This window comes from Schistocerca serialis, chromosome 5, assembly GCF_023864345.2.
Source record: "Schistocerca serialis cubense isolate TAMUIC-IGC-003099 chromosome 5, iqSchSeri2.2, whole genome shotgun sequence".
In the NCBI taxonomy this organism is placed as follows: domain Eukaryota; kingdom Metazoa; phylum Arthropoda; class Insecta; order Orthoptera; family Acrididae; genus Schistocerca; species Schistocerca serialis.
In genome coordinates, this window is record NC_064642.1 from 615688436 (window position 1) to 615713322 (window position 24887).

General features: G+C 42.0%; 1 protein-coding gene across 2 annotated transcripts in view; it reads left to right on the forward strand.

Annotated features, from left to right (window-relative positions):
* LOC126480994 (synaptic vesicle glycoprotein 2C-like) overlaps positions 1–24887 on the forward strand; it is a 175149-nt gene that overhangs the window by 14606 nt on the left and 135656 nt on the right. For both annotated transcript variants that reach the window (XM_050104438.1, XM_050104439.1), the window contains exons 2-3: positions 8093–8155; positions 18055–18216. In XM_050104438.1, coding sequence (XP_049960395.1) covers positions 8093–8155; positions 18055–18216 — 225 coding nt within the window. The remainder of the gene's footprint in view (positions 1–8092; positions 8156–18054; positions 18217–24887) is intronic.

A 24887-nucleotide genomic window follows, 5' to 3' on the forward strand; every position in this document is an offset into this window, starting at 1 on the left:
AAGAAACCTGCCAGCACCTGACTGAACGTATGCCTGCCAGAGTGGAAGCTGTCGTCAAGGCTAAGGCTGGGCTAACACCATACTGAATTCCAGCATTACCGATGGAGGTCGCCACGAACTTGTAAGTAATTTTCAGCCAGGTGTTCGGGTACTTTTGATAACATAGTGTATATTTAAAACACAGCTAGCTTGACTAGCAATTAAGTAATAACTACACAGAGTTGTCTCTATTCCACTGTTGCACTAACTGTAGACATCCCAACAGGTGCAACATTTGTGTAATTGTTCGTTATCCTGTGAAGCTTTTCTTCAAACCCATGTAATGCACACTTTTCCCTGGTTGACATTACTTAATCACACATCCAACAGTTTTGCAGAATAATAAATGCTGCCAAATAATATCTATTATTGGATATTCGCTACAATTTTAAAGTGACGCAACGAATGCTTAAATTAGTTGGCTTTTCTTACTTCTTAATAATTTCAGAAACCATCGCAAGATCTGAAGCAAGTATGTGGTAGGGTCCATGTGTTAATTGTCCAGCTTCAGTAACTGATAATATGGTCGAAACTGGCAGCTCATTAGAGCAGCGTGCTCTGGGTTTTCAATTAATTGCGCGAGGGCAATTTTTTTTTTTCAGTCTCCGATCGGACGCGAAATGGAAATCACAGCGAAAATAAAAAATGTTTTATTTTCAACAGATGGCTGCAGCTTCCAGCTATTTCTCTTCATAGTCGTCGCTCCGATTTACACATTTGTAGCAACGTTGTAGCAACTTTTCAATACCCTCATCATAGAAGGTAGCCACCTTTGCTTTCCGCCAATTCCCAAAGGTCGCCTGCAGACCGGTGTCTGTGCCGACACGCTGTCCTCATAGCGAGCCGTTCTTATGAGCTAAGATTTGAAAATCAGAGGGAGCCATGTCCGGGCTGTATAGCGGGTGATCAAACACTTGCCATAGCACATGCTGCAGGAGAGTACTTGTTGACGTGCAGTGCGGCCGAGTAATGTCGCGATGAAGGGGACTCATGACGTTACGTTGTGTGGGCTGAGTTAAGTCAGGCCGAACATCAAACATGGCACTTTCAGAGCTGAAAAGTGTGACGTGGCGTAGTTGACGGGAGTACTAGAGGCACTGACCAACACATCTGCGCAAAGATTCATTGGATTTCCTTGTGGTCTTAAAATCGCGACCGATTGGAAGTTTAAAAAAAAAAAAAGCAAAAAAGTCAAACACCCTGATTGTAGGTTCACGAGTGAAGAGTGACGACCATGTTTAAGAAACTGTAGTATCGCTATCATTGCCGCAGTGAGTATGGAACATGGCGACATTCGAAATTGCTCGTAACATCTCTGTTCATGGACACAAACGCTCATGGCTGTGCTGTCAGTAAATTCAAGGACTGGTTGACGAAAGCACTAAGACCTGAATGGATATTGCTCAAATTTTTGGACTTCAAATCACTACAAATAGTAACCTAAATGAGTCACACATTTTCCATATATAATAGAGCTGTGACGGGGCCATAAATTTTAGATTTTTTTTAAGAAAAGTTTACAGTCCTGCAGGTAACATTGTATTAAACTTTGTTGTTGATTTTGTGATGTCTACTATGAAGATTGGTTTGATGAACGTTTCTAGTCTATCCTCTGCAAGCCTCTTCACCTCTGTTTAACAACTGTCACCCACATCGGCCGCTACGGTCGCAGGTTCGAATCCTGCCCTGGGCATGGATGTGTGTGATGTCCTTAGGTTGGTTAGGTTTAATTAGTTCTAAGTTCTAGGCGACTGATGACCTCAGAAGTTAAGTCGCATAGCGCTCAGAGCCATTTGAACCATTTTTTTCACCCACATCCATCTCAATCCGCTTACTCCTCTGTACACAGCAAGGTTGTACACAGTCCTACCACGAGAGGACGACATCTTCCAGGCACACTTCAAGCCAGGCTACTTCCAGGTACGGTTAGTCACCTTCAGATGGCCCTCACATTACGGAACCAAACTCTGCTTCCACCACGAGCCCGTCAACTATTATATACATTCAACAATAGTGTTGCCAGCCGCCACAGAGAGCGATGATACTTTTGACGACCTTCGTTTCCTCAAAGCAGAGTGCAGCGGGAGATTCTTTTGCCAGTCTCGGGTCAAGGAAAAGGCTCCATAAACCTCCATCCAATTCGGCCACAGTAACAATTCCAAAAATGTCAGAGAGTTCCGGACCCAGTCCCGTCTAACGACATTTCAGGACGTGGCGTTCGCCCATCTCCCGTCCCAGTCTATTACCTGCAACAGTCAAGGCCGCCGACGCACATAAACAGTTGCCATCGTAACAGCAAACCATATTGATAGGAGCAGTTACACACCGAATCTCTGTTGAGTTACATTTTGTTAAAAGTGACTGATTTACTAGGTGGCAGAGACAGCAATCTATTAGAACTCATTAGATTGGTTGTTAACCTTAATTGTGTTATTATTAGTCAGGTCCGGCTTCACCAAGTACCACCTGCTATCGATAGACTCGTCCGGGCGGTAGCAGCGTCACCTGTCGAGAAATGAAAGATAGTCAGACACACGTACGGTTCATGTAGTACCAGTGAGCGTGCTGTCCGTATGTTGGAAGGGGAGGGCGCGCGATCTATCTGAGTTCGAGCGAGGGTAGATTGTGATGGCCCGGAGGCTTGACATGAGTATTTTGTAAACTGCACGATTTGTCAGTGTTTGGGGAATGCTACGGTAAGTGTCTTCAACACGTGGCGAAACCAAGATCATACGACATCCAGACATCGTGGGGCTGGGCAGTCACCCTTCATTACAGATGTCCTACGCTGCGAACTGCAGGCGGCGAGTGGTGGAACTAACACCAGTCGTTAATGCTGGTCAGAGTACAAGAGTGTCTGATGACACTGTGCGGAACACTCCTACTGATAAGCCTCCTCAGCCGACGACCCATGCAGGTGCCAATGATAACACCATGACGTCGGCAAATACGACTGAAGTGGGCACGTGACCGTCAGCACCTGATGCTGGCACGGTGGCAAAGCTTTGCACGGTCTGCTGAAACCAGATACGTTCTTCATAACGCCGAAGGGAGGGCGCGAATCGGTCGTCTTCCAGGGGAACAGCTCCGGTACATCTGTACTGCGGGACGGAGAAGTAGACTGGACATGGGGCACAGCTCCAGTGTTACAGGCGGGAAGTGATGTGTAACTGCCACATCGATGGCCTCGTTGGCCATAACAGAAAAGAAACGACATAAATCTAGAAATCCTCGTATAATGTACGCCTAACGAAAAAAAAAAAAATAGTGCTGAATTCTGTCAGATGAACGGTGTGCCCTATCTTACTCTGCAAGAGATAACTGTAGTCACACAGTATATTCAAGATGATGTGATGGAATCTACTTTCCGTAACTTTTTTATCATACAAAAATTAGAGAAGAATGGACACAGGGGAATTTTATTCTGCCACGAAAATGCATCCGCTCACAAAACGGGAGGGTTATGAATCAATACAAGGTGAGGCAGCTAAGTAAGTCGCCCAGACACATCCAAAATGAGAAAACATATTAATATTCCGTTCTCACTAAGTCACTGCTGACAATGTGGTAAAACTTCTGAAGTACACAAGTAATTTTTAATCTCTGAAGCTGACGGTTTATCACTTTCTTTATGTTAAATGTTTCTACATACTTTATTCAATGACACTGGATAGAGCGTTCGACGAGGACGTATGTGGAACTTGATCAAACAATAACAAATTAACAAAACTCCAACCTACTGTCTCGCCGTCATCGGATAGTGTACCACAAACCTCTCTCCTATTGTGCCATATGTCAGCAAATAGTGACTCAGGAACGGTTTATGTGTTCATTATAGTTACTGCCATATCAAGTGTTTAAAGTATTAACGACCGTATAAAACGACTGAGACAATTCTGCACGTTGAATTTCGTCTGTACTTCTCGGAGTAAAAGGTGTTATGGGTTAGTCAAGAGTGATTAATTCCACTTGTGGCGTTCTGAGGTAAAAATAATGAAGTTTACTATCCCGCCTCAGAATCAATGAAGATGTGCTCACACACTTGAGCTTGACCTTCACCCAAGTAAACAAAAATCAGGGTAAAGAAAATTAGATAAATATTGTTTTCTGAAACTAAATATACAGTCATGTTCAGAAAAACCAGAGCGCCTTGAACGACTAGAGGTAGGTTGTTCATACTCACAGAACATGTATTCTAGTATGTTCTGCAGAAATGATTAGCATTTCAGCCACCTCTGTTCAGCATGCGTCCTGTTGCCTAATATGCGCTGGTCCGCCATCGGCCCTGATAACTTGTTCCGTGTGCGATGCATCGACATGTATAAAGCGCGAATGGCCTATTCTGGTATAGCCGTCCATGCTGCACTCACCTCGCTCCAAAGTTCATCTGTGGTGTTTGGCAATGGATCAGACTACTGCACTCGTTGTTTCACCATATTCCACACATTTTCAGTTGGCGACAAGTCTGGTGACCTGGCAGGCGAGAGCAAAAGGCTGACATCCTGTGATACCAAGATGGCAGGTGTTCCGGCAACAAGATATGGTTGTGCAGTGTCTTGCTGAAAAATGTTGTCTGGTTGTTGTGCAGAATGTGTATGATTACAGGTCGGAGGATGTTATTCACGTAGATCACACTGGTCACAGTGCCCTGGACACGCACCAACTGTGACTCGTGGTTGTATCCAACAGCACCCCACACCATAAGGCCTTGTGTTGGCGCTGTATATCTTGTGCGAAAGCAGTCATTGTGACGCTACTCCCCCTGTCTGTGACGAACCCAAATACAGCCATCATTTTCAAAGAAACAGAACATGGACTCGTCCGAAAACAATATCTGAAGCCATTCGTGTTCCCCCATACACCGCTGCCGTCCAGCATGCTTCTGCATATTCGTCAAAGGCAGGCCGAGAAGCAGACGACGCGCATGTAACCCATGCCATAATAAATGGCGACGGAGTCCACCCCCTGATAGTATACCATATGTTACACTGAGGAGGATGCAGATCTGTCCTACAACGCCTCTCGGATGAAATATCGATTTTTTCGGGGAGTGGAATGTGTGGTGCGACCTGAACCATCTCATCGTATTCTACAGCCCTCCGTGAACCATTCGGCACACACCCGTTGCACTGTCGAAACACTTCGCCCCAAACGAACAACAATTTCCCAGGAGGTTGCATCACATTCTCTCATGCCAATAATGGGCCATCTTTCAAACTCACTGATTAGGCGGTACGGTTTGCACATACGTCTGCGAGGCATCCTGCGCGTCTGCTCAAGTCACACTGATCCATTATCTTCAGTTTACAGCGCTCATGAGAGATGCGGACACACCTTACCGGTAGGTGGTGTTGCGCAGCGACATCGATGTTGACCTTGAACCCGTGGGCCGACATGGCTCAAATGCTTCCGCAGAACATACTATTGTACATATCCTGTGAATATGAACGTCCTATCTCTGGTCGTTCAAGGCGTGCTGTTTTTTTCTGAACACGAATGTAGTTCCTCTAAGTATAGTACCAAGGTTGTTGAACAATAGTCATGCCTGCACCCAAAACGCATTCGCTCGAATGACACTGACGCACCCCACCCATACAAGTCGCATAATATTGTAAACAAACCAAAACAGGTGTACACTAGCTGCCAGACTTGAATGCACCTCACCTCGTTGCTGGATACAGAGACAGCATGGCGGCGATGAGGCGCAATACTGGTATTCAACGAATCTGCGTTGGAAATAATTTTTCAAATACGTTATAAATCTGTTTCAGGTAGTGATACGGTTCCCATATTGTCGGGAACTAGATGCCATGGGACTACAGATGCAGTCTTCATAATCTGAAACTGACTGACTATTTAGGAGCTTATTTGTCTATATGGTGTCCCCCTACGAAGCACGTTTGAAAAGTTTTCAGTGCATTGGCTAACACGATAAAATTTGAAGATTATTCACACGAAAGCACAGTCCTCGTAATATTCAGATACACGCGTCCCAACATATGTTTCGTTTGCACACGTACAAACGGTCTTAACTCATTCAGAAATTAAATCACAACACGCAGTTCACAGTTTACTCAGCAATGATCTCTGTCTTTCTTCAGTCACGCTGATACAGTGTACATATGACTTCCAACCTTTATCCACGTCTTCACGCACGAAAACTAAACAAAAAGTCATGTCTTTACGTCAAAAACCACTGCCTTATCGTCACCGATACAACCACTAAATTGTTCAGTTTCGGCAGTCGGAACAGTCTCTCTTATAAGAAAGACACACAAACAGACATTGAAATATCTACGTTCTGATTGAGACTCGTTACATGCTGAAGTTGATCAAATCGCACTGAACATCCACGGCAACGAGACCATGGAATGGTTAAATTCAGAAGTAATAACAACATGTATTAAGGCATTTAACCCAGTGGGAGACGAGACTATCAATTCTTGTTTCGTAGAATGCGGGCAGCTGCTAACGGATCCACAACGGTAGGTATTGTCCGATTGGCAGTGTTGTGGCGAATGTTACCGTGCAACAGGGTGATCTAACCGACAGCATTCCGACCGCACGAGGACAAACGCCAGAGCCAACAGAGGAAGTATCCCCCATCTCGCCCACCAAAGAAATGTAATGCTGTTCATACAAGCTCCGGTAAGGTCATCATGACCCTCTTCTTCGACTGCAGGGGCCCTCTACTCATCCAGTTCCTCGAGCGTAGAGCCACAGTCAATGTGTAGCACTTTGTAGACACTTTGTAGAAACTGCCACGACCCATAATGTTAAAATCCCCGGGAGAGTTGTTGGACGGAATCATCTTGTTGCATGATAACGCACGCCCCCACACCGCTAATTTGACGAAGGTTACGCTTCAACGCTTGGTTCGGAAATACTGGAACATCATTCGTACAATTCGGGTCTTCCACCGTGTGATTTTCTCATCTTTGGCGACCTGAAGAGAAGCACACGTGGACGTCGGTTTCAGTGAGACGTGGACGTGCAAGATTGGGTGCTGTTGTGGGTCCGTCAGCGGCCGATTGCGTACTACGAAAAAGGAGATGAGAGTCTCATCCACCAGTGAGGTAAATGTCTTAACGCGTGTGTTGGTTACTTTTGAATGGAACCATTCCATGGTCCCGTTGTGGCGGGTGTTCGATTTTCATTTGACTGCCCCCTATAATACCAAACTACACCACTAAGCTCAGGAAAGGAGCCGCGTTGTATCCAGGCATCCAGGAAGCAATGTGTCGAACTGTTCGCAAATGTCGAAGGGTTGTGTTTTCTGTAAAGTGGTGGGGAGTCGTTAGTCTCTGCCAACCACACTCCAGCAGTGATTAAGGGAAACTAAAGTCCACATCTTTGGCCCTTCCTATGTTTACCGTTAACCTCAACTACCAGAATGTAGGAGTACAGTTAAGGATACAGGGGTTAATGTCTGGTCCCTCTTCGAACTTTCAAAATATTATAATTCGTTCATTCAGTCACTCAGAAAATGTATACTCCAAGGAATGCGGATTAACAGAGTACCATAACATAATAAACACATTTTCCAGCTCACATTTCTTCCAGAGACTCACCACAAAGGAAGTGAGATTTAGTGTTTCACTTATTAGTAACACACTCGAAATATTCTAAGTGACAAAATGGCATGGATCTGAGAGTATCGTTCAACCATGCATATCGTTTTGAGTGCTAAACTATTGTTTCAATGACGCATTTTGTGAATGCTTCAGTATGTGGTTCTACACGGAGACTTGTACAGACGCGTAGAGCTTGATGCCAAGTAATTTTCGTAATATATAAAGGTAAGTTTCTGGAAAGAGCAAACGTGCATTTAATTAGAACTATCGGTGTGTTCCAACCATCTGACAACTTCAACACATCTCTACAGCTATGTGTAAGGGTGGCAGTTACAAATTAAAAGGAATAGTATGCATCAAATGTTTTAAATCGAAAATACTGTACGTATATATTTAGCAACGAAATTAAGTTGTTGGTTGCTTTTCATAAAGAGCAATCTTTCGACACATGGAAGATAATGTGTTGTTCCTAATTTCAGAGCCGGAGGAAGGGAAGCCAGTAGATGAGCCTGTGGACTTCGAAACTGCGATTTCGCTAACAGGTAGGTTGTCGCAGTTAAGTTGTGATAATATGACACGAATGCTGACGAGCAGCATTAAATACATATTACAGTGTACCAGTATTGTGCACTAAATTGTTGGTTAAAGTAAATACTAAAGCAAAACTGTCAAATGATACTTCATAACATGTTCTTTTTGTTTCTGTAGAAAATCATATGTCTCTGAATTACGCAATGCAACGTGTGATAGTGATGGTCAATGCGAAATTTAGGCTCTGGGCCTTATGTATGTTGTTTGAGACCAAAATGTCACACTTTACAATCAAATATTTTGTTTCACAGTCTTGCAAGCACTTAATGTGCCTTGCTATTATCATTCTTATTTTGTTTCACAAAGTATATCATTCCATTTTGCCAACAAATTATTTGTGGCGAAATTAATTTTAGACAACTATGCTTACTAAACAGACAAAAAGTCTTTTAAAAACCGATCCAAGACCTCTACTAAATAGTGAAGTATATCAATAGAAATGCGCCCTCAATCATGTTAGTAGTTTTTGAGTTATTACCAAAGTTTTGAAAATAAAATGAAGTTTAGTATCTCTTGGATTTTGGTATCCTATGTGTCAAGGAATATAAGTTGAGGAGTTGCATCGGAGCACAATTACAGAAATTTTGTGTGTATTATATACTTTGAACTATATACAAGAATATTTATTCCGTGGTATAAAAAGTCGTTTCCGCATCATATAAGTAATGAACTGATAAAAGTAGCTGCAGCATCGTAAATTAGGCTAAGGTATTTATCTTTAACTTACTTCATATGCTGATAATTTTTAAATACCACATAATCGAAAATTAACTATTTTCACTGACAAATCTGTAATTTTTTAGAAATCTAAACGACTCGGCAAAATTCTAACGTGTTTTATGTATGATAAATGTTTGTTAAGATGTACGGAAAATAATATATGAGAGAACGACAGATGAGGGCGTAAATAACGTATATGTTATCCTAGGGAGTCAATCTGGAGACCAGGAACAAAGGAGATGTACGTATCGATGAGTGGCGAAATTTTTCTAAGTTCGAGTTCTTGGAATTGTAAAATACCTCACAAGTCAGTGGCAAAGACTTCAATCTTTGGGGAAAACTTCATGCTGACTTGTAAAATTTCTGCATTACTAGTAGCTGTTGAAAGTTTTCCATATTTTGACCAAGTATTAATGACATTCCTAAATTTATCCGAAGCTCCTCCGCCGTTTTTTGAATCCTCAGTCCAAAAGAACCAGTACTCTCTTGTAGGCATACGCAAAGTGTTGGCAATAATTTTACAGAAAGGGCTGTATGATATTGCGCTGTGTACGAGTGAGTTACTTTGTGCATATTTCGGCTTACTTCCAGTGTAAGTAACTAAAAATTGAAAATAAAACAGGTTTTCGCAAAGGGACTGGACCCCACGTTCGCCAAATTACCATTCTGTACTATTTTCGCTTGCCCAATGCTGCCTCAAAACCACTCTAAAATAATTGGCTTATACCTCGCCCATATATGCTACTTTCTCTAAACGCTTGGCCATCTGTAGCTCCCTTTTCTGTCCATTTCATTTCTGATCAAGTACCGCATACAGCACAAATTTGGACGAAATCTGTGTTGACGCATAGGCGCAAACCTCGTCTGCACACGTCTAGCACGGCCAAGACGTCCCGTCTGCAGTCAAATACATCGCTCAAACAGTCGTGTCTGTCTTTAAAACTTCTTGCGTAATTACTACTCTACTCATGTAGTGCATGCTCTCCAAGCAGCACAAATGATAGTGTCAACTGCAGAATTCTACATCCCACAATCCCAAAAAACATTCATACATTAAAACAAACACATTTATAATTTGAAAACTTGTCAGACTCTAGTTCTGATAACTTAGACAATAGCATATTTCAACCCCCAGGCGCATGCAGAGGATTGTTATAAATTTTACGTGTCTATCTGTCTGCGGCATCGTAGCTCCCAATCGAAAGGTTCGATTTTAATGCAATTTTTGTTTGTTTGGAACCTGGTGTAATTGGGACGGTTCTTAGCTATACTACGTGAAAGTCTATTCAGTAGTTTAAATTTCATCAGCTAAATTAAGTAAAACTGTTTTCCGCCAGTGTTCTCTCTTGATCACAGTATGTAATACATAAGAGGAACGTCAAATTACGTAGTACCAGGCTGTAGGGCTCAAAAATATCTAAAGAACTGTCCGCTAGAACATATGTTTATCTTTTACGGTTGGCCAACAATACTGATCTCTGTCTTTTGAAGTCGCCCGTTTCAGCACCTACAAACCAGAAAAAGAGTAATTGTAACTCAACTGTAAAAGAAATATATGCTCTCGGAGGTATTTTGTAGTTCTTTTTGAGGTCTACAATTCAGTACTAAATCAAACTATTTTGCTCCAATAGTTTAGGCAGCCTACTGCAAGACAAGGCACTGGTAGTGCACTTTCTTCAGATTGTTTTATAATGATCTTCAATGTTTATTGTTTATGTTACCTAGAGTAACTAAATATGTTCTAAAACGCAGTCAATGAATATATGAATTCGAAAAAGAAACACATAAATAGCATAAGTGAAAAAGATCTCGCATTGGAAATCCGTGTTTCGTGCCGGAAAATATTTGTGTGAACGTACGGATAGCGTGTCGATCCCCCATGTCTGCTAGTAAAACATGAAGTTTAAGAACGGTGAACTTAAATTAAAATGGAACTTCACAAAAAAACTGTAAAAAGTAAAGAAATAATATGTATAGCTGCTTGAAATTTAATACAAGTAATAATTTTTTAATCGAAGTGTCGTCCGGTTGGGGGACCGCAAAGTAAATTAAACAAAACGGAACGCATTCGTTAAAGTACGAAATTTAAATACGAGTAAGCTACCTAGTCAACGCGGATACATATGAAAACAACAATATCAACTCATTCAGTCTATATCTTAACTTACTCGGAAGAATTCGCACTGTAGACACAATCGTCAACCACGCCTGCCCTCACGCATCTGCCCGTTCGGGTCGCCGCGCTTGGTCACGTCCATCGCGCCACATACCGCGTATCACCCGACTCGCGCACGCGGTATAATGATATATAAGTACGCTACCATCAAACCACTGCAGGACGTATGACTCGTAAGACAGATTAATGCATGAAACTAAGTATATATGATATTATGTAAAAACATTATATAAAAGAAACAGACTATTAAAGTCGGATTAGATTTTGTATTTCAAATAATAAGTAATTATAACTTCAGCAGCTGTTTTGAGGTGTTGGTGCTAGACGTGCAGTACTAGAAGAGATGACGCCAAACATGATAGGCTTGTATGCAGAAGTAATGAAACTATGCCGTTCTCGAAAGAGTAGCTACTGTTAACCTCTCGCCGACGCGACGCATGAATCAATTGAAAGTAGGCTGTTTAGGTTTTTATGTTGGTAACGCCACGTAGCGCTCTATATGAAAATCACTGACTGTGCTGTGTGAAGGCTGTGGTTGGTTTGCATTGTTGGAGTATATGCTATTGTAGTGTTGGGCAGTTGGCTGTTAACAGCGCGTAGCGTTGCGCAGTTGGAGGTGAGCCGCCAGCAGTGGTGAATGTCGGGAGAGAGATGGCGGAGTTTTGAGAGTGGATGATCTGGGCGTATGTCCATCAGAGACGGTAAATTTGTAATACTAGATGTCATGAACTGCTATATATTATGACTTTTGAACACTATTAAGCTGGCAGTAGTGGCGCTCGCTGTATTGCAGTAGTTCGAGTAACGAAGATTTATGTGGGGTAAGTGATTTGTGAAAGGTATAGTTTAATGTTAGTCAGGGACATTCTTTTGTAGGGATTATTGAAAGTCAGATTGCGTTGCGCTAAAAATATTGTGTGTCAGTTTAGTGTTTATCAGAATAAGTAAAGATCCAAATGTCTGAGTACGTTCAGTTCTGCTCAGCTGTTTGAAAATCAAATAACGTAAGGGGTTTACCAGCACAGTAGTTCAATAATTTTCTAAGGCGACGTTTCACATTATACAGGGCGATTATAATTAAACTTTCTAGCCGCTGTAGGAATAACACCACTGGTCAGAATGACTTCAAATTGCAACAGAATGTTATCGGAGAAGGGGAAAAACGTATGGCAGAAGAAAAATAAATAGTTACAAATTGTAGCAATAGATGGCGCTGTAAGCATCATAATTGAATAGTGGTCGACTACAAATGACAAACGAATCATACAATAATACCTAAGGTGTACGTTTAACGTTCAAAAATTGTACTATTGTAACCGTACAAGCTGTGAGTGGAGATTAGAGCAGCAGTTTCCCGCCGCAGAGCACGAGTCTGGAGGTTGCTACCGGGCGGTGGCGAGCGGCTAGCGTGTACGCGGCGTTGGAAAAACCCTAGTGGTCGCTTGGCAGGGGCGCGTAGGGCCATGTTTGTGAGCTTGGAGAAATTTATATGTAAGAGAAGAGTTGATAAAAACAAAACTAAGAGTGAGACGGAGGTGCGAGTTGGCACTCATGGCCAGAAAGAATGTAAAGCTAAATGCCGGCCGGGGTGGCCGAGCGGTTCTAGGCGCTACAGTCTAGAACCGCACGACTGCTACGGTCGCAGGTTTGAATCCTGCCTCTGGCATGGATGTGTGTGATGTCCTTAGGTTGGTTAGGTTTAAGTAGTTCTAGTTCTAGGGGACTGATGACCTCAGAAGTTGAGTCCCGTAGTGGTCAGAGCGATTTGAACCATTTAAAGCTAAATTATCTAGACGCGCCAAAAATTGATATAATAGTTTAAAAATATTTTGTCTTAAAACTTGTAAATTTATGAAAGTTCAAAAGCTAATATCTCGGCAATGCTTTGGCCGATCAATATAAACGAAGTGTCTACGGATGCGGCTACTAGAGCTGCATCGAATAATCATAGCCGATTGAGTACAGTGTGTACCATTTCTGAGTGAGAGGTCGCAATAAGGGATTCGACTGAGAGAAACTATTTTCGGTAACAAATAAATTTAAAAAGACGAAACTAACGGCAGCATTCTAAAGTTTAAAGAGGTATATGACTAATTAAGTATGTATTTTTATTCGTTTATTTATCTTTATTATCAAAAACCAGGGAAAAGCAAAATCATGCGTCAAAAACACTATTTGTGAAAAAACTGTGTCACATACAAAAAATTGGACTTTAAATAGTTACTGCCCGGAAAATTTCCACATTTTTAATATATCTAATATATCATATATGTTTCTGTGTTTAGTTTTATTATATTCGTAATTTTTGTCAAACATTGTTTTGAGTTAGGCAGACGTTTCGACGGTGCATGGGGCAGCCGTGTTTGATGACAGGGCAGTTGAGTTTGAGTGACAGTAATAGCCAGACGTGCCGCCCGTCTGGGTGTAGTGGTGTGTTGGTAGCCACGTTTGCGGAAAGTATGTATGTAGCGACGTTCGAAAGCGATCAAGTGAAGAGCAATATAATGGTTTAAGACAACAGACAAGAGTTAATTTTGTGAATTGTGAACAGACTGTCTAGTGCCGTGATCACGTCATATGAATTTTATAGTGAAGTGTTGTAGCATCATTTATTAATGGCTGCACTTACGTGAGAGCCCCTCAGACTGCATTTTAAGTGTTTAGTGAATATATCAAAGAAAAATAAACTACTTTTTCAAATTATAAATAAACGTTAGTGACTCAATATTTTAAATTTCACTGGAATACCTGTCTACATTGTTTTGTTATATTTTATTTCAGCTTAAAAATGGAGTTTATGGTAGGTGTGAGCTGGCACCCTAGGACAAAAAACGTAGCCAAACACTGAGACCAACCACATCTCTGGGCCGCTCAATTAAGCTGAGTGTAACATGTAGTGCGGTAGCGTTCTTGCTTCCCATGCCCGGGTTCACGGGTTCGATCCCCGGTGGGGTCAGGGATTTTCTCTGCCTCGTGATGACTGGGTGTTGTGTGATGTCCTTCGGTTAGTTAAGTTTAAGTAGTTCTAAGTTCTAGGGGACTGATGACCATAGATCATAGATGTAAGTCCCATAGTGCTCAGAGCCATTTGAACCATTTTTGTAACATATATATATATATATATATATATATATATATATATATATATATATATATATATATATATATTGTACTACTCAGTGTGCATGGGTGTACAGGTGTGATACTGTTAGTTACACTTCCTACGTATCATTAATCTCTGTTGATTGGTTAACAATTCTAGCCCCGCAGTACCAATCCATTCTGCGAAAATAGCACGTTAACAACACTTTCCATTTCTGCAGTTTTGTGGTCACCTTGTATAGTAGAGTTGCCAGCGAATGCATGCCAAGTACAGACATATCGTTTCGGTAGCAATTTAGTAATACGAGGGTCACTCCAAAAGAAATGCACATTATTTTTGTAAAAATAAAATTTTCATTCTGCATGTGTGAAAGTTGTACAGTGTGTAGATACATCGTTCCCGCTTGTTTTCAAACTTAGTTCAACCTGTTCCCGTGAGTGGCGCCGTCACAGCATGTCTTCAAGATGGCTGCTACACTTGACGTTCGTCAGAAGCAACGTGCTGTTATAGAATTCATGTCCTGTGAAAACGAGACTGTGGGCAACATTCACAAGAGGTTGAAAAATGTGTATGGAGATGCTCCTGTCGATCGCAACACAGTTAGTCGGAGGGCAAGCAGGTTACGTGATGAAAGCGGGCACGGCAATATTGAGGATTGTCCTCGCAGCGGCAGGCCTCGTACTGCACACACTCCGGACAATGTGCAGAGAGTTAACGAATTGGTGACTGCTGACAGACGCATCACAGTGAACGAATTGTCACGCTACGCTGAGATAGGGGAAGGAAGTGTTTGCACAATACTGAAAGTGTTGGCGTTAAAAAAGGTTTGTGCCAGTTGGGTTCGCAGTATGTTGACAGTGGCTCACAAAGAAACAAGAAAAACGGTATGCAGCGAACTTTTGGAACAGTATGAGAATGATGGAGATCAATTTCTTGGATGAATTGTGACAGGTGATGAATCATGACCACCATTTTTCACCAGAGACGAAGAGGCAATCAATGGAGTGGCATCATGCAAATTCGCCCAAGAAAAAAAAAACAAAAAAAAAACAAAAAAAAACACACATTCTGCTGGAAAAGATATGGCTACGGTGTTTTTCGATTTAGAAGGACTCTTGCTTGTGGACATCATGCCAAGTAGAACCACCATAAATTGTGATGCATATGTGACGACACTGAAGAAACTTCAAGCTCGACTCGCGTTCGACCACATCGGCAAAAGCAAGATGTTTTGCTGTTGCACGACAATGCACGGCCACGTGTCAGTCAAAAAACCATGGAAGCGATCACAAAACTCGGATGGATAACGCTGAAACATCCGCCTTACAGTTCTGACCTGGCTCCATGTGACTATCATCTCTTTGGGAAGACTCTCTTTGTGGAACAAAGTTTGAAGATGATGACTCCCTTGTGCATGCTGCCATACAGTGGCTCCAACAGGTTGGTCCAGAATTTTACCGTGTGGGTATACAGGCGCTGGTTCCAAGATGGCAGAAGGAAGTTGAGAGGGATGGAAATTACGTGGAGAAATGAAAATATTGTTCCTATGGGATGTGTCTACACATTGTAAAACTTTCAGACATGTAGAATAAAAGATGGATTTTAAAGAAAATAGTGTGCATTTCTTTTGGAGTGACCCTCGTACCAGTGGTGGTAGTGATATGGAAGTAGTGGTAGGTTTTATTCATCTGTAGATATCTTTCACACGTATGTGGATCATGTTTCAGTATCATGATTTAAGAACAATAAAATAATCACATACACAGATTGTATTGTATTGTACTGTATGTTAACCAAGGGCATAGAAACGATGGAGAGGCTCTGTCCCCGCCACAGTGGTCCGCAACCCCACGACGACTACTGCAGTCCACTTCACCCCTTCGCCGCCCCACACCGAACTACTCTTTTAGGGTTATTGTGCGGTTCGGCCCCCGGTGGACTCCCCCCTACCAGGGAACATCTCGCGCCAGACGAGTGTAACCCCTATATTTGCGTGGTAGAGTAATGGTGGTGTACACGTATATGGAGAACTTGTTTGCGGAACAATCGCCGACATAATGTAGCTGAGGCGGAATAAGGGGAACCAGCCCGCATTCGATGAAGCAGATGGAAAACCGCCTAAAATCCATCCACAGGCTGGCCGGCTCACCGGATCTCGACACAAGTCCGCCGGGCGGATTAGTGCCAGGGACCAGGCGCGCCTTCCCAGTCCGAAAATCTGTGCGTTAAACTGCACAGCTATCTGGGAGGGCACATACACAGATACTTACATACTTACAAGTCTAGGATGACAAGGATGGCACAGGTAGTCGGGCATAGTGAGAATCATCCCCTCATTTGCATGAAGTTAGTTATGAAGCCACTAAAAACCTAAATAAGGATAGCTAAATGAAAATTGATCGTCTCCACACTCATGAATACATTCACTGCTGATTCATGTCATTCACATACAGGTAAGCCCAAGCTGTGGCAACTGTGAATCATAAAGACAAAACTTCTCCAACAAAAATGCAGTCAAGATGCGGCGTAAATAATGCTCAGAAATTTTAGATATACGTATTTATGCGTCTTGAACAAACATCAGCAAAAAATTAACTAATTCTCTTTAAAACCAGAAAATATTTTCTCACAACTTGCTTGAAGAACCACAAGTTTAATGCAACAAATTGAAAATTTTGAAATAACACTACATTGAAATTTAATCGACCCCCATGGAATAAAACAACTCCAAAAATTCAGAACACTACTAAACAAACCAACACTAACATCCGATTCGTCTGCGGTGGCAGGTGTGCCGTCAACGCGGATTGCTAACCGAAGAGGACTTGGTTTTGTGTTGTCCTAATGTTCCTTTCGTCATAAATGACATTCCATTGTTGAGACGGCCGTACGGGCACGTCCTGAAAGTCAATAAATTAAAACATCTAATTCTACCAACATTTAAACAATTTTTTACCCGACTTTTCCAAAAACAGGGGAAGATGGCCACCGACTGTTTCAGCACTCGGTCTGTGTAACGGAAATTCTCATGCAATACTTTTCATACATCTTGTCAAACGCGTATCTTATACTAAACCCATGTACAACACATCAAACAGGACCGAAGTTTTATGAGATTTCCAATAAAACTTTTAGTTTTTCGATTAGTCTTTTAGTCTTCTTAAAACATACAGTTTTGTCAGTGCAATAACTGATCCACTGTATTTTGTTACTTAAAAGTTTTAAACATTTAAAAATAAATACATTTACAGATACACACCGTAGCCTGATTTCCTAGTCTGCTGCTAATTTTATAAATTTATTATATATTATGCGTAAAACCGATTTTATTATAAGTTGTAATATATATCTGTGATGAAGCCCAATGACGTATTTATACCTCGGGATACATTTCTGGGATGTAGATCAAATTGGAATATAATACGCAAAAAATTATATAAGTATTTTCTGATACACCTCCTAAATCTCTATTGGTTACCAGATAGTTCATTAGAATCGTCAGAGATATAGAAGATATATCAAATTTTAAAGAATTTAACGTAGTTTAGGTCTGCTTAGTAATTAAAGTGTCTTTCGTTTCCACGACAGTGGCTTACCTCACCGTATTCGTCCTCAATGGACGAGCCTGCAGGGTTTTCCCAGACCGCGTGCCACATTAGGAGTTTACCTGCTGCCTTGTGAGTTCAGCCTAGCACCACCGGCTCTCAAGTACAATGCGTGCTTTAAAAACTTATGGCACACAGCCGCATCTGGATGCTATCTTATAGTTGCCGAAAGTGGTACTACGCACTTCAGTTGCTGTTGATTGCGCTCATGTAATCGTGTGTTCCTCATACGGCGGTGTGTTCTAGGCTTCGGGAAGTTCAACTACATACTGCTGTTGGTGGCGTTCCCCGCAGCCATGATCAGCGTCTTCGACACCACAGCAATGGCATACATTCTGCCTGTGGCACAGTGTGATCTGGGCCTGACCAACCTCGACAAGGGTGGTCTCAATGCCATCACCTACGCCGGTGAGTATGAGTCTGGTCTTCCTGGAAATTGTATTGGTGTCAAAAATGCTGTCACTAGTACTAATAATTATTTATGTATATTGTTATTCCAAAAAGGAGGAGATGATACCACTTGGAGATGACAGGAGAAAATTAGTCTTCCACAAGTTTCGGTAAACTAACGATGAATGTTCAGTTGTTTTATTTTCCAACTGACAATTACATTTTTGGCTTCTTCTGTGTGAATCTATGTGGAGGATTCACATATGCGTAGTTGTCACGAAGCTTTTTCAGTCCAGGCTCGATGACTTGTTCGGGTGAAGCAAAATAATTATTTTTCCTCGTAAATGCACTAGGCTACACACTATACCGAAACCCGCCCCCTCCTCCCCCATAGAGTGTCGTCCTTTCTGTGTCGTATATGACTTTAAATATAATATGATATGAAATTAGCTGCAGGTCTTGGAAAGCCAAACAGAAGAAGAAATAATCGACCACGGCATTCCGTTATCAGAAACAGGAGCGTTACGATTTTCATTTAAAGAGGGAGTAACTTCCATCATTCATTTCGAGAATATATTGTGAGAAATATCCTCCACATGCAACATACTTTTTATTTAGTTTCCTTTTACTCACACAGTTTCAGCATTTCATGTGGTAATCTTTTAAAATTTTTCTGCCTTGTGTAACTTAACAGTTCAATTCTACATGTTTGTACACCATGTCTTCTTTCTATGTACGCATTCAATCAGTGCGTCGTTACAGTTACCCACCCCTTCAGCAACATCTCCTCTGGGATGCCACGAATGTATGTCTCGATGTTACAAGCATTACCTTCTACTAGACCACAAATGACAGTGGTACTGTGTAATTGTAACGTGTCTTTGCTACTTTCTTCCACAATTTTAAGTTCCATATTTTTTGGGCTCTTTGTAATTTTGATTTTGATGTGTAATATTGAGTTTAACGTTTCGATTGAACTTTATGTACTGAGATATTTCGGTTTATGTCATTTCCTCTGTGGAAATTCTGGCTGACTAGGAATGTAGCAGCTACGACCTTGTTAGTATAAATTGATTTCTATATTATCTGTGTCTTATTTGTGTGTAATTTAAACAATACATGTACTTTTTTAGTAAGAGTTGTCATATGACATATATGTCTGCTGTCAGAGGCATTACTGTCACTAACGCTACCCACCGGAAGGAATGTTTATTTGAAAAAATTCATGACGAAATGCTGTTCTGTAATATTTGCTTATTACGAATGGCTTCAGCCACCGACTAGTCTCGCGATAAGAAAGATTACAATCACAGCATCACATGCAATTCCAATCTTTCTTACCGTGAGGAACCAAACGTAATAAGCAAGTGTTACAAGATAGCATTGTGTCATGTGTTTTTCCAACGATGTATGTGCTTCCAGGATGAAATTTTCACTCTGCAGCGGAGTGTGTGTGCTGTTATGAAACTTCCTGGCAGATTAAAACTGTGCGCCAGACCGAGACTCGAACTCGAGACCTTTGCCTACAGTGGGCACGTGCGTTCAATAAAACGACAGGAAGCAGCAGGGCCATAATTACGAAACATACACAGGTTGTGTTAAACAATGTTAGTTAGCTTGCACAATTTAAACACAATAAAGTCGATAACTCAACATGCACAACAAAAAATTTTACTTAATCCCCTGTTGAAATCTGCATAACAAATCCATAAAACATTAAGAACATAACTGTTAGTGTAAATACTTAGTAGAACCAAAACTTGCTAAGTTCTGAACCCGCGAGACTATCCTGTACAGTGACATCTCTTTTGCACCATAAATTCATACCAAGGTATAACATCAAGACATAACATAATGTACACAATTAACAATAAGACAATTTCTAAAAATTGGCAATGAAGTCACCGGGTACACGAACTTCTGGCTAAGGAAAAATCCAGTTGATGCCAGTACAGGTAGGCACAAATTAAATAACAAACAATAATAAAAAACAGCGCCTCAGCATATAAACATTCCCTGAGAACATACGCACATGAAACACTCCTTTACAACAATTAAACTTCACAATCAGCATACGAGGTACAAATATGGTACAAACAGCTGATAAGGGAACACAGAATTAAGATGGCAGAGTCTCCAGCAATCTAATCCAGTTTTACAAGTTTAAATTCATTTTTCGATAGAAAGGCGCATCCGCCAAGGCGGTCGAGGAACGGGCTACAAAGCTTAACAACCCGACAGAGCCAGGAACAAAGAGAACAGCAATAGTCAACATATGGACGAGATCGAGATGGCAACGGCCAAGTCGTCAAGCCTCGATGCCACGTCCCACCGTGCCGGAGGAAATACAATGCGCTCCACCCAACTGAAATACAAAAATCTTGAACTACAACGGCACACTTTCGATTGCACATTCATATTACATAAAAGAGTAAAAGATAAAATTGAAACAGGAAGGCTCACAACAAAAAATAATAATAATCTTGAGCTCAACCCTCAAAAATTTATTTAACACTGTAGTACACGCGCAAATAAGATTGTTCCTTGAAACGTAATAGCAACAGCTTAGTATTACCTTAAATGGGCCACCAGAACTACACTTTCATGGGACCTGATGTAGTTTTACAAGACAACATAGAATTTCGTTCCTCATTAATTAAGGTGCAATTTTGGTACTTAATCACTAAAGTTACAACAGTTTCAGATATGCCATCACTCAATAATGAGGAGCTCACCGGGTTTACTTACATACAGCTGCAGATCTCTCATCAAATGGTAGGAAACTAAGATAGAAACCCAAGCCCCGTTATCATGTCGCGTGTGACATAACTTGACACATCAGACTCATCACTGAAGACAACATTAGTTAACCATTAACAAATTTATATAATCACACAATTGCACCTGTTTAAATCAAACACACACCATATGCCCGGACGAACGGTTAATGTCCGGCGACGCTCCGGCAAGCTCTTCTTCTCAACATGCACTGCGTGACGAGAAAAGCCAAACACCACTCCATATGAGGGAATCCGAAACCTTTCCGCCGTCTCCGGCCGCAGCACTCCAGTAATACTACGCGCAATGTGCATGCGCAACAAGTAAGGGCCAACATCCTGTCCGTGTTGTAACCGCAACCGACAGACCACACAGTCGGAGCTTCTGCCTCGACGCTGCGGACTTTAATAGCCGAACCCGTGATGAACGACCGACTTGCAGCCGGAAAGAAGCGAAGTCAATGGCAACGCTGACACAACAAGAAAGGGGTACTGGCGCCAGCCGCGTGACGTATCAACTCAGCTACCCAAGCACGACTCACGACCCGTCCTTCACAGCTCTACTTCCACCAGATTTCGCCTGTCGGTATGGCACACAGTTTTAATCTGCCAGGAAGGTTTATATTTGTGCTCATAACTGTCGCCTCAAAAATTTGTTGACGTTGTGCCATGTGGAAATGCCTGCATCACTTTGGGCACTGATTGTGTTACGGACAGGAGTATGAAACGACGACACACGTTCTGTTGATTCTAACAGGTACGTTCTGAATTTCACTGCATTTTTGGAATGTGTGACTTTTAACATGTTTCTTATATTGTGGGCTTCATGCCAGGCATCTGGTGATGAGACTCTACCGAAGCGCGTCAGGAGATGGGAAATGAACTACTTTTGGCTCCAAGACAAGTGTATTACCATTTAGTACCAATATGGTCGCAGGTCTTCTGGGATGCTATTTGTCTAAAGCAGTGGTTCCCAATCTTTCTTAGATAATTACCCCTGAGTGCAGTCAGATATTAGCTAGTACCCTCACCACCATTGCCAATTGTAACGCCTACTAGGGTTTAGAATCAAAAAGATTTTTCTTAACACCTTTATATGTAATATGAAGAACGCTGAGTGATATGAACAATATTCAGTTGCCGGCAGCGGTGGCCGAGCGGTTCTAGGCGCTTAAGTCCGGAACCACGCGGCTGCTACGGTCGCAGATTCGAATCCTGCCTAGGGAATGGATGTGTGTGATGTCCTTAGGTTAGTTAGGTTTAATTAGTTCTAAGTCTAGGGGACTGATGACCTCTGATGTTAAGTCCCATAGTGCTTAGAGCCATTTGAATCATTTTGATATTCATTTTGTGAGGGTTTTTATTAAGCAACAAATTAGCGAGTCAATCAGGGCAATGGTACTACTTACGTCTAACTTCCTAAGTTTCATTGCTATCATAGACGAAAATCTCTTTCACGTTTATAAATCTCGAATGCCACACTTGTTTTCCCTGTGTTGTGTTCGCCCAGTAAATACGGTTTTGCGTGTGTGTGTGTGTGTGTGTGTGTGTGTGTGTGTGTGTGTGTGTTTGTGTGTGTGTGTGTGTGTTAAAATGAATGGTGAAGCCCAGTACATCGCAATTGCTGCGTACAACTCATTCTCAGATAAGAAAGCGAACTGTCTAGAGTAACGTTAGACAATAGTTATATGAAATGCTTCCCCTGAGGCACACTTTTCCCTAGCGGCACTTACTTGATCTCCACCCTGCACTCCCATTTAAACTCAAACAATTTAAAATTTGAGCACTATAGTTACTAAAGCACTCATTGCTTCTCAATTGGCAGAAATAGGAAGACTTCAGGCTGTTAATGCGTTGAGTCTGACCTCTCCAATAATAATAATAATAATAATAATGTATAGTAGCCCTTGTGTATATGATTACTGAAGTCAATAGCTCATTTACACTGATAAGTCAAACAATTATGACCTCTGCCCACCGCGACATTGGATGCCGTCCGGTGGCGTTGCGGGCACATGAAGCAGAAACTAAAGTACATAAGTGGAGCAGACACGAACGGGGGATTACCCTAACAAAGATATGGGCTACAAATGTGGAAATCCAGTGAGATAAGCGAGTTTGACAAAGTGTAGATTATTATTACGCAGACCCAGTGAACGAGTATCTCAAAAACCGCAAAGCTGTTCTCATGATCACGTGCAACTGACGTGAGTGTTTACGAAAAGAGATAAGACAGTGAAACAACCATTAGGCACTAAATGGTTGGACGTCCACTACTCTTCACAGAACGTGGGGTTCAGAGGCTTAACTGCTCTGTAACGCAGGATGGATGGTGATCTGCGGCATCTCTACCGAAAGAGCACAATGCTGGTGCACGCACAAGTGTTTCGGAGCACACCGTTCATCGTACATTGTTGAACATGGAGCTCCGCAGCAGACCACCACTACGTGTTCACCATGTTGACCCAACGACATCGTCAGTTACGACTGCATTGGGCACAGGACCATCGGGATTCGACCTTCAACCAATGGAAATATGTCGGCTCTTCGGGTGAACCACATTTTTGCTACACTAGATCGCTGGTCGTCTCCACAAACGCCGTCATCGAAGTGAACAGCAGCTCTAAACATGCAGCGCGCCACAGATGCAGGGTAGTGGGAACACTATTATGCTATGGGACAGATTCTCCTGCGCTTGTATGGAACCTGTGGTTGTAATCGAGGACTCGCTGAAAACTTCGAGCCACCTGCGTCCCTTCATACTTGATGTCTTCCCCGACGGTGATGTCATCTTTCAACAGTATAATTGCCGTGTCTCGAAGCCAGAACAGCGCTGTGAGTCAGTCTTCTGATCGGTTTTATGCGGCCAGCCACGAATTCATCTCTGAGTAGCACCTGCAATTTTCATAATCAATTATTTCCTGGATGTATTCCAATCTCTCTCTTCCCCTACAATTTTTACCCTCTACACCTCCCTCACTAGCAAGGAAGTTAGCGATGTTCCTTCTTCGTGTCAGTATTTTTATATATTTCTTTCCTCACCGATGCTGCGGAGTACCTGCTCACGCCTTACCTTATCAGTCCACTTGGTTACCAACAGTCTCATGTAGCACCACATCTAAATGCTTCGACTCTCCTCTTTATCGGTTTTCCCATAGTCTATGTTTCACTACTATACAATGCTGTGCTCCAAACGCACATTCGTAGAAATTTCTTCTTCGAATTACGATCTATGGGTCACACTAGTAGACACTCTTGGCCAGGAATACCCTTTCCGGCAGTGCTAGTCTGCTGTTTATGTCCACCGTCATGGATTGGCTCAAAGCACTATGGGACTTAACATCTGAGGTCATCAGTCCCCTAGAACTTAGAACTACTCAAACCTAACTAACCTAAGGACATCACACACATCCATGCCCGAGGCAGGATTGGAACCGGCGACCCTAGCAGCAGCGCGGTTCCGGACTGAAGCGCCTAGAACCGCTCGGCCACAGTGGCCGGCCGTCATGGATTACTTTGCTGCCTAGGCATCAGAATACACTAAGTTTATCTACTTCGTGATCACCCATTCTGATTTTTAGTTTCTCATTGTTCTCATTTCTGCTCCTTATTACTTTTGTATTTCTTCGATTTACTCTCAATCTATATTTTGTACACATTAGACACTTGATTCCATTCGGCACATCATGTACTTCACTTTTTCTGAGGACAGCAATGTCATCAGCGGCTTTGATCATTGATAACCTTTCACCTTGTATTTTAATTCCACTCTAGTCGATCTTTTACTTCCATCATTGCTTCCTCGATGTATAGATTGAACAGTAGGGGCGAAAGGCTACATCCTTGTCTCAAACCCTGTTTAATCCGAGCACTTTGTACTTGGTCTTCCATTCTTTTTATTAAAAAAAAAAA